Raw genomic sequence first — 18,759 nt, forward strand, 5'->3', positions numbered from 1 at the left:
TCATCAGATTATATGTCATAAATATCAGATTATAGAATATTTGTTGCAATATTTAGTTATTAAATATAAATAGAAATATCTCCCATGGGACAAATGGCTGGACCCAAGCAAGATATGAAAATGGGACGCGCCGTTGTACACAGAAGAAGAACAGTTCTTATATTTAATTGCCATTTTTTCAGTGGGAATCATATTTAAATACATTTGGGACATTTCTGTCAAACAACTAAAGCAATTCATTATAATCATCTTAATGGACTGAAAAAATTACTAAAAAAGACGTTTAATTGTCACGAAAGCCATGCTTTGAGTGCAGACTACAGTATTACACTTAGTAGCTCTCCAAGGTACTGTTTGCTCAGCTCTGCTTTGAATTAAATTGGATAAGAGTTTTTCCATGTCCTCCACTGTTACTCATCACTTGTTAGAGCTGGAATCAGAAAAGCCTCATATTGAAGGAGTTGCACGTCTCCTATGGAGTCTGCCCATACTGTAGAGGCCGATAAATGTCTGACCCAGCTCCAAGGCTAAAGTGATTTGCCAAAATAGCAGCTTAAGCTAGAGGTTATTCCAATGTAAATTCAGTGTGACAAATGCTAAAGAGATTCTGGAACAACAAAAACAGAAAACAAAATCATAAAAGACAAAAATAAAAAACAGGAAAAAACCCCAAAATATAAACAAAATCAAACCCAGAAAAAAACAGAAAACAAAATCAGTAAAACAAAATCAGAAAGGCAGATGCTCTCCTCAAGTCTTACCACAAAATTCTGATTGTCAGTTTAAAACTACGGCCACTCTGGAAAGTAGCAGTGATAGAAGCAAAAGGGCTGTGTTGCTATTTATGCAATATCTGAATCGGAAGCTGAGGATAGAAGCTAAATAGAGTACCAAACCTGGCAGTTACAGGGCAGGGTGAGCTGATTTCCAGCACTGATGAGTGTACTCACTTCCCACTAACCCAATCCAGTGGTTCTCAGCAGCTCAGGAAATCAGTCCTCTCTCTTCCAAACTACTCTCATGCTCCAGAACAAGTGAAATGCTTGAAAATTACACACTTTTTCTTTATGTGACTAGATTAGCAAGCCAATTCTTGTGCTTACTGTGGCCATTATTTTTAAGGTCAGAATTGTTAAGACATAGATTTGCATTTACCATTGATTCCAAAAAGCTATGTATATGTTACAGTGCTTGGGGAATATGAAGTCTGAGGGTAAAAGCACCCTTCCACTTCAATAATGCAGGATCAAATGCCATGCAATTAATTTACCAGCACACTCCATCCAACACCACCTCTTCAATTACTAACTGTTACCTCTTACATTGATAAGATAAATTACTAACTCAAAAATGAGGTCAAGTGAATCAGATTCCTCCTTCTCCTTTCCTGCTTGCCAGTCCTGAAAAAAGGGAAAATCTCATCCTGTAGGTCGGAGCCTAGTGTCATTTTAGATGCCCTAAGATGTCCCATCTGGCTTCCAGCTGCTTTTGGTGGGTGCAAGCTTTATGTAGGTTCTGATCACACATTCAGTCCCATACATGTCTTGGATGCTTTTAGATGTGAAGAATGACACTAGATGTTTCTATGTAGACAACTAACTCCCACCCTAACTGCTCAAAGTAAGAGCTGTCAGACTCCAGACTATGCAAAATGACAGAAGAATTTTACAATGGGACTAAGATTACTAATATTTACGTATAGTTTGATTCCTGAAATAACATAAATAACATACTAATAACAGCACCAAAACACCTGGATGGCATATGTAGTATGCTACTGAATTATCTATGTAACATACTAGACTACTCAGGTTTGGAGAGCCCACAGTGTTGGTTTTTTTTTTTTGCTTTGTTCAAGACTCAAATAAATGTGAACTTGAGTGTGAGCATTTCCCAGAAATAACCAAAGTGAAAAAATAGATTAATTGTGATTTAAACTCACTCGAGCCGAGGCAGCTCTAGAAATGTCTGCTATGCCTGTTATGCAGCAAGGACAGTGTGAGGGTGGGGGGTTACCAAATGGAGAGCTCTAGCCAGGCCAATGACGAGAAGATCACTGAAGCCACCCTGAGAAGGACTTATTTTCTTACAGTGGCCCAGACAACACCACACTATGACAAATTGGAAAGACTGGGGCTCACCTTTCTTGATAGTAGTTAAAAGTTAGAAAAAGAGTTATAGTCCTCGCATGCCCATGAAATTCCACATCTCACTCTTACTTCTGGTTACTCAGATTTCACATAGGTAGGAATGATGTAAGGGAGAGAAATATTTTCATGACATTGAGGACCAACCTTAATCCAGCCCAACAGCAGATATTTAGCTAATCATCATATGGATGGACCTATAAAATTGGTTATATTTCCCATAGATAAAAGTTCCAGTAAGTTAGTTGTGGGTATCTACAGATAATTAAAGAGAATTTAATACTCAAACTACTGCTCAAAACATTGTTCTGACAAAGCCGTATGGCGATAGAAGGTGCAAAGCTGAAATGCAATGTGTTTCTTTTAAATTAGATGCTTATACCAGAGCAGAGGTTGTGTACGAATGGACACGGGAACCAGCAAGGTCAGTGGTTGTGGCTGAAGATGGCTCTCGATTGAACCAATATGATCTGCTTGGACAAACTGTGGACTCTGGAATTGTTCAGTCCAGTACAGGTCTGTGAAAAGGGTTTTTTGGGAAGGGTCATATTTAACTGCCAAAACATAATTTAGAGCAGGAGAAAAAATACAAAGACCAAAGAGTGAGAGAGAAAAATTGCAATATATGAGCTTCAGATTAGGAAAACATGACTAGAAAAGATAACATATCCTGAGATTATTTTCCTACTTCAACTGGTGGTTAAAATATTTGAACATTAAAAAGCTTTCTATAGTGACAGATCTAGCCAGAAAAAACAGTAATTTACATTATAAAGAAGCACTCCTCATAGCCTTATTGTATTATCTGCTTACTATATAAGCTTAAAAAAATAGTATAAGAATATGAATCCTCAAAGATCATATTCCTTGAGTCAGTGAAGTAAATTGCTAAAAGAAAGCATATAGGTTCTCAAGGAGGTGTTTAGAGAGTGAAAAAAAAAATGTCATCACATTAAAAACCATCTGGAACATCCAAACAGGATTTAGGTGTCTTAATGCTAGCACCAGCTTTAACTCCAAAACTATTACTGAGATACAGAAATATAACCGACATTTATGGTATTATATACCTATAATCTTGAAGCTGACTAAAAACCTTTGCTTTTTCACTTTGCAGTGTTTGTTTCAAGATGTAAGATGTAATGGGGTTTTTTTGGTTTTAATAATTTGGAAGGGGCACAAAGACCTAAATATAGTAATAAACTGAGCATTGGGCATTAACAAGAGCTCAAAGTGTTGACTAGATTGACTGTTCAATGGACCAAAAGAAGCACTGCATTAGGAGAAGTAGTTGTATTGCTTTGAATGCACCTAACATTGTGACTGAACTAGAGAAGTACACTTATGCATGCATAAACCAAACACTCTAATGTGTCATTCATAAGGTCAATGAACATTTAAGGAAGAGTGAGTCAATTTAAGGTGAACCCTCATTTGTGTCTGAATTTTTTAGTTAGCTTGCCAAAATATATTCATATGCTCTATTAAGCCAACAAAATTTCTCACAGACAAAAGTTTCTAGTGGACCAATATTCAGGTTACTGTTTGGAAGCTTCTGTCCAGTTGATGTAATCAAAAAAGAAGTAAGTAGGATGGCAGTAACAAGCACTTTGCATAAGAACAGTATCAACACAACTGCTCCCATAGATTCACTGCTTCCATTATTGAGCACAGAAGCATGCATCGGACAAGCAAAAAGAAAAGAGGAGAACTCTTGGCCTGGCCACATCTAGAAACGTTGCCATTGACTTTTGTGGAGCCAGCAATTTACCCCAGCTGCCCTTTGCTGAAAAGTCAATAGGATTTGTGAGGAACTGCAAGGATTTTGAGCTCTTTGCTCTTTCTGTTCTGAAGCTACTCGCTCAGAGAGACCTCAGCAACCTGTGTGCCCGCCCTTTTGCACTCATCACCAATTCTCTGCTTGCTGGATGCATTGTAAGGGCAGCAGGATAATCAGAAGAGACTCATAAGCTTGGGAACATATCTAAGCGAAATAGATAATAGCAGATATAGTTCAGGGTAATTAGATAGTAACATGGGAAGCACCCTATAAATTGTTAAGAAAGGCAGATAATAAATTTTTAAACAGAACCGAAGGCATACATAAGTAAAAATTTTTCATACATTTCCATGAAGAAACAAAAAAATATTTGTTTTGCCCATGATATTTCATAGGTTTGAATTCTGCCTCCTTTTTCTTCCTGAAGAAACTCTTTACCTTGCCTATCTATAAAGTTAAATACAGTATAATTAATATGTGCTGAAATAAAGATGCTATTGTCTAGATGCAGAAAAACATTACAAAGATCTAAATACAATGGTTATCACAACTAAAAATAAGCCCATTAAAGAATCTTTTTAGTACCAAACTCGCAATCCTCTTTAGTTATTACCTAGTAAGAGTATACAGTGGTGGAAGAAACACATTTATTGCTTGCAAATTCAGTGTCTCAAGGAAAAATTCTTCTTGATTTGCTTTGGAAAGAAAAATGCTTTGCCTTCCCCAAAATAATGGTGGGGCTCAGAAGTGGTTAATAATCACTTTTGTCCCCATTCAGGTGGGTGGGCAGCTAGTCTCAACAGAATCCTCCCGCACATCTTTGTCCTCTGATCATCTCTGTTTTAAGATGTGACATATGTAATGAAAATTATGAAATCCCTCCCTACTTTCACAGTTGTGGATGATGACTCATCTGACAAAAAGAACTGAAGACAATCTTCACTTAAGAGTTCTCAGCACCTAATAGGCAAGAAAATGAAGCTCTTGTGCAGCCAATTCTGTGGATCGTTAGAGGAATCTAAAACATCTTGGGCAATTTTAAGATGATATTTAGAGTTGTCTGGAATTCCAGACATGTATTTTCCAAGAATTTGGGCATAACTGGGTTACTCTAAACATTCCCAAAGCTATTAAATGATATGGTGAATCCATAAATTCCTTTTTTTTTTTTTTCCTTCTTTAATTTCTTCCTTTGCTAGTAGGCCATCTGCTATCCTTATTTCTGGATCTAGAACAAGATAACTACAAATACTGATTTTTTTTTTTATGACAAGAGAATCTTGAAAGACAAACTTTTATAGCATAGTTATTCATCTATGCTGGCAATGGAATGTGCAGGTACTACAGGCTTAAAAATAGTATTCCGTAAATGAAATAATAGTTATCGATGCCACTGTTTTGCTTAAGCAGAGTCATCCTTTTTTTACTTATATGTAAAATTCCTGTCACTCTTCAACTACTGACTCATATCAACTCAGAGTTTAAAATGATCTTTTTTGTAAGCACCTTAACAGATGCTTAAAGGGCTCATGCAAGTTTCTATTTACATAGAATTATTTTGCCACCTTGAAAACATTGCTGTGCACTGAAAATCATCAGGATTTATACTCACAATGGTATATTTTTTTTCTGATGTTCTGTAAATCTGCTGAGAGGATGCTGCTGTTAAGAGTTTTTCTATGGGTTACGTGGCATAAGTAGTAAATGAGAAAGACTTTGTTTTAAATTAATGGCAAGGAAAGCCTTACTTCCTACCTACGGTGATAGAAAAAGTATTATTATAGCTAAAACTCAGTCCCCACCTCAAACCTTATGTCTGATGTGATGCACATTAATTTTAGGTGCTCACCTGATAAACTGGGTTTATTACAAATAGTTTACAGAACACTGAGTAATAGGTTTGATGTAACTTTACTGAATTATCAACTATTTTCTTCTAAGGACACAGGTTAATTTATACCACCTGAGCATTTGACTTAATGATTGTGATATACTGTAGAATTAAGGGCTGGTTAAAAACTGCAGTTACAGAAGTGTTGAGCACAGCACAAACTCTTCCAGAGCACTAGAAGTACTCAAATGTGGACAATCATTTGAAATATTAAGTTAATATAGATGAAGGAGTTGTGTGACCACTTTTAAATGCTTCCTATTGTGTAATATATATAAACTAATTTAAACTTCATGGAATAAATAAAATGAAAAACAAATTTATCTGCTCAACACAGTTATTTGTAGAAGATTTTAGGAATTCCAAGGAAGCTAAAAAGAAATACACCTTTCTAACTTCTTTGGATAAAAGAATAAGAGAATGTAAGATGCATAAGCTACAAGTTGTGAAAACCTAGTAATCAGATGTTATGAATATAGGAAATATTTTGCTCAAGAGCTATTGGAAATTTTCGCTTGTAGGGAATTTTATGGCTGAATTACAAACTTTTGAAAACAGAATTATAGAGGAATTGCTAGGAAGTTAGACAGTGATCAGCAGCTGTCATGAATGCAGCTATGCTTTTGAATTAAAGCAAGCCATAAAATGTGGGAAGCTAAAGATTCAGTAAATAACTGGAGGACTTTCATCTCCTGCAGTTATTTAAATAAATCTCATCAAAGATCTACTATCTTCTAATAAATGACTGCAGTCCATTGGGACTTCGGAGACTTAAAAACATGTTTTTTGCCTTGTAACTGAACAGTAGCTGTTATTCTAAGCCTATCCTTTGTCTGATTCACGCCTCATGGCATTACCTTTAGCTGACTTCTAGCTCAGACCTGCTGCAATACTTAACAGATGAGAGTAATCCCTGCCTTTTTAATTGCCTTTATGCTTTGAATCTTGTTCTCATTTTCCAGAGGTTAAAAATACTTTGATAATTTAAGCAGCTAAATAAAGCTTCAGAGTACAGTGGTGTGTTCACTTGTATTCTTAGCTTGCCATGTACAATCACTGAATTAATTCTGACATACCTTTGTGAGCATTCTATATCTGATTGCATTAAAATAGCTTCCCACGTCATATTTTAGTAGATAAAATTAAATTATTGGCTCTTCTAGCCAAGGCTGGCACCCTTCATAAGATCATAATCTCTGGTACAAAGGAAAAGAAGGTTGTTTCAGTGAAAGTTAAAGAAAGGTGGACAAAATTCAAGTAATAATGCCCACTATACTACTTCTGCCAGTCCTATTTTTGAAAGAAAATTTTTCTTGTATACTCTTTGCTTTACCTCTGTTTATAATTGACTCTCTTTCCCCCCTTTGTTACTGATTTTTATATTGAAAAATACCAGGAGTATTGTCACATCCTATTTATAAGCTCTCCTCAGGGTTATACATTGAGCAAGATTGTTCAAATGAATGTTCTTCTAGACTCTGAATTAAAGAAAAGGGCATTTGACATGCTCGGTGCATAAGCAGTCAATGTCTAGACATAGTTTTTCAATCCAATTTAAGCTTTTCCTGTAGAAGAGCAACTTTTGCTTTCCAACTGCCTACATTTTAAAACAGAATAACAGTAATTTCACGTCATCTCTAATCTAGACAGAGATTTCCAGTTAGTTACATGTCCACCTGTTTCTTTCCTAAGATAATGTTTATTGCATAATAAGAAGAATCAATCTACTCCAAAAAAAGTTACAATAGGTTTTCCAAACTTTTGAGAATATACTGTTTTTCAAAATCCATTTTCAATGATGTAAATAATCATCTGGAAACGAGGCATTATTTGCTGTGCTCTGGCAGGAAAGGTTTATAGAGTTATGTAAATACTTAAGATTCCTTTCAACTGCAATTAGAATACCCAGCTCATATGTTTTTGTAGCACCCAAAAAGTTAGTGCTAATGAAAATATTCTGTGTTATTCTTGCATTGTCCACTTACTTAAGGAAAGAATAATAATTTAGTAAGGTACTGAATTAGCAGAACACTTAATCTTCAGATTACATAAAGTGCAGACAGTGGTAATGCAAACGCAATCACATCAACAATTACATCTTAAGCCTGGCCTGACCGAAACACTGCTGAGTGCCTGTCTTGATTTAGTCTTTACGTGATGTTTACATGTGTATATTGTGGTGGTTTTCCATTTTCTAATGGAATAAGACCTTTCACAAGAGGCGTAAACATCCACCAGTTAATGCAGAGTTTCATTCACTACTCAGCAGAGATGAGAAGATGTAAATTGAATTAGCATTTCCCAGAACTGTCTAGTTTTGTATTATTAGTGGAACTTCAGAACCTGCTTTATTAAATGTTTTCTTCAGAGCTGACCCAATTTGATCTGAGGACTTTTTTTTACAATAGGGGTGAGTATAATGAAAAAATACTTCCTATAAAGCCCTCTAATTTGTATATCTATAAAAGCTTTAATGTTCCTGTTTTTCTTGTTTTCAGGGGAATATGTTGTTATGACTACGCATTTTCATTTGAAGAGAAAGATTGGTTACTTTGTCATCCAGACTTATCTGCCATGCATCATGACAGTGATACTGTCACAGGTGTCCTTCTGGCTTAATAGAGAATCTGTTCCAGCAAGGACTGTATTTGGTAAGCAAGACCTATAAACTGCTTGGCAATCATAAGCCACATAGGTTTAAGAAATTTTATTGTAAAACTAGTTATGTGTAACACAATATTGGAGAACTACATGAGCCTGGACATAGTGCAGTACACAATAGTTAACATGTTTCATTGTGAGGATGTAGCAGAAGCTGATTTAAGGTCCAAAGCTTTTAAGCTAATTGTAAAAAGAGACCTGAAAAATATCTTAAGCAATCTATTACAGTTCAACTTTTCCAAAACAATAAGTTTTGGAATAAAACATTTCTGACATTGGCAATGACATTCATGGTGGGGATTGTCAAAAAGGCTTTAATCAATGGGTGTTGGTCATTTGACAACCTTAGGCCCTTTGAAAATTCTTATCTTAAAAATCTTTTTCGTCAATCCCTTTTGCAGGCTGCTGCTAAAGGTGTCCTGTTGAAATCAGTGACAATTGATTGTGCTTCCAGTGGTAAATAGATGCACTCAACGAATGCAGTAAGAAGGCAGTCTAAAGGACTCTATACAGTTGGTCCCTAGTGTTTTAACCACTGCTTGCAAATGCTTATCTTAAAATTAGAAACAAACAACTAGTGTATTCTTTGGAGATACTAATCCAAGTCAAGTACATAATTAAAAAAAAAAAAAAAAGATGTAACAAATCTTCAGTTAAAGAAAACAGAACCTGAGATTTCTGCTACGTGACCTAGTCTTTTTTGTGACGTTCAGATAGGACACCTGGACACCTTTGGCAGAAGGAGGTGGAAGAACACCCAGCTGAGTTGGCTTTTGCACTAGTTTCCCTACCTCAGGGCACTGCTGGGGCAGGGTGCCATGGGCCCTCCTGCTTTGCCAAAGAGAATTTGCCCATTTATACTGGACATAGCAAAGCCAGAGAGTCACAAGGCCTGATACTGAGAGACGCAGACTCTGAAACTCTCGTTGAACAAGAGCTATTTTTATTGACCTTTTCTGGCACTCTTCACAGCTGTGCTTTAGCTTCCCAGTGCCTCTGGAAATCAATCACAACTTGCATAGCCTTAAGACCTCATGAACCAAGTAGAGGCTTTCTGTTGATATACAGATGTGTGTTTACAGCAGAATGGTTCAGACCACAGTATAATTAAATTTGATTTACATAATATTGTTTAGATTAACATCTAAAATTAGTTCTCAATTTTTATCATCAACTTCACTGAGAATTAACCTGGGACTTTTATGGGCCTCTGTAGTCAAACCTATTGAAATTGTAACTATTTTACCTCTTTTTGCACATGCCATTTCAAAAGAAATGTCAGATGATCACAGTTTGAAATGGTCTACTTCATTGTTCCTAGATGGAGAACAAAATTTCCTAGTCTCACAATGAATAATATATAATACTGCACAATGTTCAAGCCGCTATCTTCACAGGCTCAAGAACCCACACATTTCTGAAAGTTTTCCTTTTAGAAGACAGTTATTTAGTAAATAGTCTTGTGTTTACTCCATCATTATGTATCAAGATAGCTTTTTCATTTCTTAATGGCAGTGAAACAATATTTCAGAAAATTTTGCATGAATGTATATACATGCAGAAGCACAACTTACATCTTTTAGTCCACTTCGTACCACAGATAATTATAAATACTGTTTTGCTACTATGTAAGAGAAACATAAGCTCACTAGTAATGAATCAAAGACAAGATTAGGTTGTCCCTCAGGGAAGAGAAATTGCTTTCTCATTAGGCACTAATAATTCAAGATCTTTACACCAGCACATAAATACATTGTTCATTATTTGGCCTATTTTAGACCACTGCACATTTTCACTAACACTCAGTGCAGCAAAGATGAACTCTCAAGACACGTTCCATACATGACATTGCAGTTGTCAAGGTAACTTGTGGACATGTGATTTGATGTAAATGTCTAGCCTGCACTTGTAGATTTTTCAAGCAGCTGCAAGCAGAGCGAGTTCAATACAGTCCTGCTTGCTCTCTACGGCCAGTTAAGGGAAAAGGTTCATCAGCAGTGAGAAGCTCTGATATCAGAAATGCAAATTACGTTATCATTGTTCTTACATAAATTCTTTGCTATTTTCAGGGCATCAGCGAATAAAGGGACAGAAATCTGTAAAATCATCAATTCAAATAAATGTAATATCACATAAAGCTTAGTGCATTTGAGTATAAATTTGAAGGAGCGTATACCAAATAAGCTGAATGAAAACAACAAGTTTTTTCATTTTCTATCTAAATATCTTAGAACTGTTGCAAGAAAGAATTGAAAATGTTAAACTATTACATCTGTCGGACAATTCGCAGGGCATGAGTAAGGAACAGCAACAATGATTCTCCAAATACCAGGAAGCATAAAGTAATATCCAGTCCATGACTCAAAATATTATTTCCATTCCAACTTTAAAAGTATTATCCTACTACAACAATGTGAAAGAATAAAGGTATATAAGATGTTTTGAAGACCCTGCAACTTCCACAGAACTTTAAATCTGATATCCTCAATTAGCAACTGAACTTAGGTGGGGAAGTTGATAAGGATTAGGGGTGAAGACAATGCTTTCCCATCTATTGTAACAGTTGAGAAATGAAGCACAAAATACAGCCACTGATCTAAAGACACTAAAACTGTTTGCTTTGCAGGAGTGACAACTGTCCTGACAATGACTACTCTGAGCATCAGCGCAAGGAATTCACTCCCCAAGGTGGCCTATGCCACTGCTATGGATTGGTTTATAGCAGTGTGCTATGCCTTTGTGTTTTCTGCACTCATCGAATTTGCAACAGTGAATTACTTCACAAAGAGAGGCTATGCATGGGATGGCAAAAGTGTCGTTCCTGAAAAGGTAACACCACTTAATATCCATCCCAACAGGTCACACTGTGTCATGCTTGGTCACTATATGGGGCTTTTTTAGCCCATTAGAAATTCTTATTATTTAGAATAGTAAGTGATTATTCCAAAAGAGTTTCCTCATGTGTTTGCACACAGCATTTCTACACATAAACAATAATTACTTAGACATTGAGTACTTAAATACTACTACTGACATACTGGATGATATTTAATGCTATTAATAATTAAAAATTTTACTGAGATTTTGACTTGTGCAACTGAGCAGAAAGAAGATAAATGTGTATTTTTTTTTTTAAGGGAAGGCAATTAATTTTCTAATGTTCAAGCAAGAGAAAATGTGGATGCCTCAGTATAAAAGTAGAAAAAAAATCTTGTGGCTACTGTATTTGACAGTTTCCAAAGTATATTGCTCCCCAACATGGAATTCAGGAGGACTGCTCTATGATCATGACCAGATAAATCACCACAGGACTTTTTCTTTCCTTTCTTTTGCCTCCTATCATTTCCCTATTTTTTAAAAACAGAAATATCACTTTTAATTCATTTAAATATAATTTAATTTAATTTTTAATTAATTATTTTTACTTCTTAGTCCTTAGGAGAAAGTGATTTGTTTTGGGGGAAGCATTGACAGTTGTGTTGGAAGTATGCAATCCTGATTTGTACCTCCCTGAATGCAATATAGAGACATCACACAGGCTCCCTTTTGTCTGGAATCAGACCCAGTCTGTAAATCACAGGTGCATCAAGAAATTGTTGAGGACATTTAGGGGTGAAAGAGAAAGTTTCCCATTTCCTATGAGTTATCATGTCAGCTTCTTCTGTAAGGAAGCTCATTTGGGTTTTGTGTTTTGGGGTTGGGTTTTTTTTTGAGAGAGAGAGATATCTTGAAAGAGAGTTTTAACTTGCCTAATTAGTTATTATGAACATTCACAAACTAGAGATTCAGCAGAATAAATATTTGGAGAAGCAGATGTTACTCATTGGTACGTGAATATATGTGTTTAATTCAGGAGTGTATGCCTATATATAATTTTTTTTTTTTTTTGCTATTTTAGTTGCATAAGTCAGTGAGAAAACAGAAATAAAATTAGGACATTTACACAATGACAACTAATACAAAAGTATGGTAGAACAAATGAGTGAAGTAACAAAAAAACCTTACAGTAATGAGCTACACAGCTGCTGGTGAATATTGAGTTTTCAGTTACTGATGATACTTTCACTGAAAATAATTTGTGTGATTCTTTGTTGTGCTCCCATCTTCATGAAATCTATTGTTAAAAATAGCTGTGTTAATAGAACAAAATCCTTAAATGTTAAATATTGCCTTGTTAATATAACCTACCTTGTAACATAGTTACTATAATCAGCCATTTCATTTGTTTCAAAGAAAATTACACTTTCAGCAAAAACACACCAATACAAACACAATATTCAAACACTGTTTAAAACATTGGAAGATTTGTGGCTTTGCAGTCCTTAACAGGTAAGGGTCTTTATGTGCCCTTTGATATAAGTCAGCAAAGACATACCAGTACCTGGTAGAGTGCATTATCTGCAGACGTAAGGAAAGGCAAGCAAGGCAAACTAACAGTGAACAGAACATCACAACTTAATAAAATTTAGAGGTCTAATTAGCTGTCATATTACTTTTTCATAAAGTTGAATTTGACATGAAATATTAAGACCCTGACTGGTGTCAGGACTTTCTGTGGATCAGGTCCTCACGACATTTAGATCTATAGAAAGGGTCTCCTCTGAGACTTCTGTGAAGCGGTTCTTCGCCTGCTGGATTTCTTGCTGCGCACTAGAGTATCTGTCTGAGAAGGAAACAGGACTGGCTTCATACTCAGCAAGCATGTTAGCAACCTTCCTGCTCAGGAGGAAAAGAACAGACAGACGACTAAAAAAAATCTTTCTGACATCGCCTTTCTTCTTTTTCAACCTGTTTCTCCTATTCAGCAGAAATATTCTAAGACAATTTGAAGCTTTTTCTTAGCCTCGAGCTAAGCTGAATATTTTTGTCATGAAATAAAGAGCATTTACATCAGAGTCATTATGTGAATCCCTTTTCTTACTAAGTAGCAGAAATTTAACATTTCACCCTTCATTTCCTTCCTGTGTGGGGCTCCAAGGCAGGCTTCGACAAGCCTCTCCCCACTTGCCCTGATGCTTTTGCAGCTTCCCTTCACATTCCCAAGCATCCTGCAGGAGTCTATCTGCTCCCTGAAACGTTCACCTCTTGAACAAGAACTTTTTACCAAAGCCCCCCTACTGGGTGACCTATATAGCTATTAATCTGTAGTTGATCTGTCATAAAAAGTACTGTGACTACTTTAAAAAATATTGCCTCCGTGGGACTGCTGCTTCTTGAAAACAGAGAATTATATTTGCTATCTTGTGAAATGACATAAAGACTACATTCTACTGATATTTTCTCTTTAGCCATATCTTTTTTTTTTTTTGCCTTCTAAGAGGATAAAACTGGTACATTTGCCTCTTCTTTTTGTGGCAAATATTGCCTAAAGATTTTCTAAGTTCTTGGGATTTTTTTGTTATCTGTTTTTTTCTCATAATCAGAGGAACTTGGAGCAAAGTGATGCTTTTGTTTACACCTCCTTAACAACCCACTGGTAACCCCAGATGTCAAAATTTAGATTTTTTCCTACAAATAGATACCAGGAGTAGAATACTAGGAAACATAAGGACCCAGGGGGAAAAATCTAGACATTCTTCAATTCATCAATAAGTTCTTCTCCACTAAAAGATTTTCAATACATTCTTGCTTTAGCAATATAGGTAGGTGGATGCAAAAATCATACAGCTATTTAAGTCCCTGTATGTGGAATGACATTTTAGCCATTATGATCCAACTGTAACATTCAAACAAGAACATTAAGTTTCTGTTCCATAATGCATGTGCTTTTGGTGTAAACCGTTAGTGAACGGAATACTGGCAGCTTTGCATTGTATTAAATAATCCACTCTTTCAGTGCATGGCCACATGATATTTTTATTGTCTATTTTTATGTATGAACTGTGTTAGAATGCATCATATAACATTATTTGTCTTAATATTGGAAAGCTTTAAAAAGCTTTAAGAAAACGTTAAGAATTAAGAAATTCAGTGTCTTCTAAAGTTTTTGTCCTGGTCAAAAAGCATGGTTCATTAAGAGAATATTGAATTATGAGTGGTTTGTCACTGTTGATTACCATTAAAGGTAATTTTATCGATCAGTGAGGCTAGTTATTGGTATAAGTCCTCATTATAGTTTACCCATCATCTAATTTGGTTTAACTAATACAAGTAACACAGATGATTTTTTTCTTTGTCTTCACCTAAATATTGTGCATGAGTCATGTATCCAGACACTAACTTCTTTCTTACAGCTTATTACAATTTGTGGTATAAATTCAATTAATTGCTAAGTTTTATGGTGCTTTTTCATAATCTTATCTGTTGAGAAGATAGTGAGAATAAAACATTTTCTTCTTTCTTCAGCCAAAGAAAGTGAAGGATCCTCTCATTAAAAAAAATAACACATACACAGCTGCAGCCACGAGCTACACCCCTAATATTGCAAGGGACCCTGGGCTGGCAACCATTGCTAAAAGTGCAACGATTGAGCCCAAAGAAGTTAAGCCAGAAACAAAACCTGCAGAACCCAAGAAAACTTTTAACAGCGTCAGTAAAATTGATCGACTATCAAGAATAGCCTTCCCATTGCTTTTTGGAATCTTTAACTTAGTCTATTGGGCTACCTATTTAAACCGGGAGCCCCAGTTAAAAGCTCCAACTCCACATCAATAACCTCATTTATTCGTATAGTTCTGTTTTGTCTTTTGCTCTGGGAACTGCTTCCTGTTTTCACATAAAGTAATTCCCATTTGCTTCATTGCCTCTGTCTTAAAGAAAATAAAGGTTTCTTTATTTAATAAAAGGTAAAATATATCTGTATATTTTAAAAACCTGTGTGTGAGGGAGAGAAAAATACAAGCTATATACTTTGGAAAAGTGATTCTGAAAATGGGAAAGAAAGAGTTGTAAGGTAATGAAAAAAGAAAGGAAATTATTTGTAGATAGCTTAGTACTGAATGTCCCCAAAAAGTATTGTATATGTATGTGAAAAAGATATTTTTATTCAAAGGATTGTGGGGAGTGGGAAAATATTCTTTATGACATTCCTGATGCACATACTATACTGTACCATTTATTCAACCACTGTTTATAATCTTTTCAAGGATGTAAAGCTTTCCATTTGCTGAATCCCATAAGATACGTTATTTTCCTAATCCCTTTTCTCTTCTATATTCCAAACCACCTGACTTATAATATTAAATGGTCTTTAAAAAAAAGGGAAATTACTCACTCTAGGTACAGTTTGTCACTGTATAGCACATAAGATCTAATGGTAACAAATGCTTTAATTTGCTGTCTTACTACAGTCTTGTTCTAAGCATTAAGTTGTCACTAGACTAGATTTAAAACCAGTTGCACAATCAAGTGCAGATCCCAAGTTTCCTCTACCACCTGCGTAATCCAAACAACTCCTGAATGCTTTTACAGATAGCTTTTACTCATCACTGTTTTAGAGTTAAAAAAAAAATAACAATTTTTGCAAGCTCTAGATATGTTGAATGTATTCTTTTATAAAACAATACATTAAAAAGAAGCTTTAGACTGAGATTTATGGATAGCAGAAAGACAAAAAATAGTATTTAAATAATATATGTAAATATGCAGCATGAGATTGTACATTTTTTTACTTTTTTAAAGTTGTGTTCTTAAAACATTGTGTAGGATTCACCTCTTAGCTCTTAATATGTTGTTAAATGCTCAATAAAACATATTTAGAGCCTGAATAAAAAAAAAAAACAGTGGTACTGGAAAGCCTAAAAAAAATAAATACACAGAAAGTGCTTGGAATTAATTCCATTTGTAAAGTGGTTAAGTGTACAGTAGCTTGCAATTTGACAATGTCATCCAATGTATACTATTAGATTAATGACTGGTCTGCTCAGGTCATGCATAAATACTAAAGTATGGGATTATATTTGGTAGGTAAAAAATGGTGAAATATTTGTTAAGACAGAAGTTCATCTGTATATTACTGCTATATTTGCTGATACATAACTGTTACAATAAGTGATGTAATATATGTAGCATTAAATACAAAAGTCATACATAAAAGAATGTACAGGAAAATAGATTTTATTGAGTAAACTTACATTTCATTTTTACTGTAGCAATATATTTGTAGGAACAATATGTAAGGGCTTTAAATACAAGATGTCCATTTTGCAGGTATTGTGCTCCCTTTAAAAAAATTCTAGTTAGTATTGTTACTGCTGATTCTTCGAAGTAAAATTTCAGATAAAGATTTTTCAAAGAGATGGGAAGAATGGCTGGATATTTGCAAGCATCCATTAAAAAAACGTATGATATCGAATGAATTTTAAAACAATGCTACATGAGCCTCCAGAGAAACAACTACTGAGAGTCAAATTTCATAGGCAATGTTTTCTAAACTCTTTCTCAATAAATCAAAAAGTTGACATTCTCTATCTACAAAAAGGAAATAGTTAATGTTTTATTTAGGGAAGATTTTTTTTTTTCTAAATAATGCTTCATTGTCTAACATTTAGTCCTGTCTAAACTTGATAAGTTATCTGATTGGAGCTTATTAAAAGGGGATGTTTCATCTTCTGGTATCACGTGTAGATATATGTATAGAAAAAAATAAACTATGGCTCTTTAACTTCTGTGTACTTGTTTATCTTGTTATTTTTGGCGTTAAACTAGTGTGTTCATTTAGGGCATTTTACCTTTCTAGCAATTCATAGCTACCTTTTGGTCTGCATTTTGCACATTAGATGTGAATATTACTTAACTAGTCTGCTTTTTGCTATGCAATGATTGCATTATATCACCTCTTAGTTAGTCTATGCCAATAGTATTATACTGTATAAACCTGATTGCACAGTTTATCAAAGACAAGGTATTCTCTATGTAGCTTTTTTACAATGCTTTGCTAAACCATGTAATAATAGTAAGTCTTCCTTGAAAATAATGATACACTCTTATAGAGGACAGTTTCTGTTTACTCCTGGGATAATTTTAAAAAGATGACATTGAATGTTTATTGCACCTCAGTGCAGTGATGTGGCAATAAAACCTAAATCTAATAGAGGTTGTTTATGGCAGAAGCATGTATTGCTTTACAGAGTTTAGCAAGAGCTCTTTATTTTATGTCAGACTGTAATTCTATTATAATAATAAAGCTAAAAATGTTCAATAATGAAAGTGAATGTTTTACTTTGGTTTTCTTTAGTTACTGCCTTTTATGACACATTGCTTGATAAACTGCCATTCATTCAAAAACTTAGTTTCTGTGGATTTGGTAATGAATGCAGTTTTAATAGATGTAATTTTCTGTCCAGTGTTTTCCAGGGACAAATATAACAGGAATGTTTCTGAAATCTGATTTGACATTCAAAAAAGATAGTTCAGTCTGTACAGTGTATATCCAGTAAAGCAATTAATTGAATCAGATGAACAATTGTTAAGGTTTAGTACCACAACAATGAATACGATATAGGGTAGGAACAAAATAAAGTGCATTGTCTCCCAGATAAAATGGCAGATGAACCAGAGAGTGAGAGTAAAAATGTGGGTATTTATGTTATAAATTTCACTGTTTAAATAAATACACAGATCTAAGAAAGACTTAGAAGAGAACCTCAGGCTGTATAAAATAACATTATTTCACTTATTTAATGAGTTGTGGGGATAGCATTCAAACAAGCATATGTATAACTTGAAAATTTTAATTCTCAACTCTTCATTCTTTCCCACATAGAAAAATACAGAGAGAGGAAAAGTCATTCCAGTGCATTCAGCCCTCAAACTTTCTTGGAAAAGTTCCTGGAAAGCAAGGCTCATGTTCTTATGTAGGGGGAGACAACCAATTGCAGACATACAGTTTTAGAGGATCCAAAGCAGAAAAGGCTGATATAAGTGTATGTATGTATATAGCAACATTCATAATGTTCTTAAGCATGAGTCCCACAGAAGGATTCTTCAAAATGGAAGGAAAGATTGTGTTAATATGGACTCAGATTCTATTAATTTATTATGCTTTTCTCTATTTTGAATGAGAATAATGCAGTCTGAATCCCTGTTCCTTGCCTCCTACTACTAACTCCACAGAGATGAATCCCTATGGAAACCCACACGGGGTTTTCTGGAGGAGTATGGTAAAGAAAGTGGCGAGTGACACTGGTTGAACACCCACCTCCTATGTTCACATGCCAGATGCAGAGCATACATGGGGATTCTCACATCTTCTTTGTCACTGCTCAGACATTTTTACGCACAATTTTGCTTGAGTAAAATGAGTGAAAATGCCTAGATGCAACAGGATTTGACCCACAGAA

The 18,759-nt window shown here is 34.9% G+C and overlaps 1 protein-coding gene across 3 annotated transcripts in view; it reads left to right on the forward strand.

The window, feature by feature from the left end:
- GABRA1 (gamma-aminobutyric acid type A receptor subunit alpha1) overlaps nucleotides 1–17,129 on the forward strand; it is a 43,622-nt gene extending 26,493 nt beyond the window's left edge. For 2 of the 3 annotated variants that reach the window (XM_075510006.1, XM_075510008.1), the window contains 4 exons: nucleotides 2,520–2,663; nucleotides 8,317–8,469; nucleotides 11,106–11,308; nucleotides 14,825–17,129. In XM_075510006.1, coding sequence (XP_075366121.1) covers nucleotides 2,520–2,663; nucleotides 8,317–8,469; nucleotides 11,106–11,308; nucleotides 14,825–15,133 — 809 coding nt within the window. In that variant the 3' untranslated portion in view covers nucleotides 15,134–17,129. Of the gene's footprint in view, nucleotides 1–2,519; nucleotides 2,664–8,316; nucleotides 8,470–11,105; nucleotides 11,309–12,377; nucleotides 12,424–14,824 lie in introns of those variants that run through there. The other variant, XM_075510007.1, reaches the window with a different exon arrangement.
- The last annotated feature ends 1,630 nt before the right edge of the window (nucleotides 17,130–18,759 follow it).

The sequence above is a fragment of the Mycteria americana genome, chromosome 8, assembly GCF_035582795.1.
Source record: "Mycteria americana isolate JAX WOST 10 ecotype Jacksonville Zoo and Gardens chromosome 8, USCA_MyAme_1.0, whole genome shotgun sequence".
Taxonomy (NCBI): Eukaryota; Metazoa; Chordata; class Aves; order Ciconiiformes; family Ciconiidae; genus Mycteria; species Mycteria americana.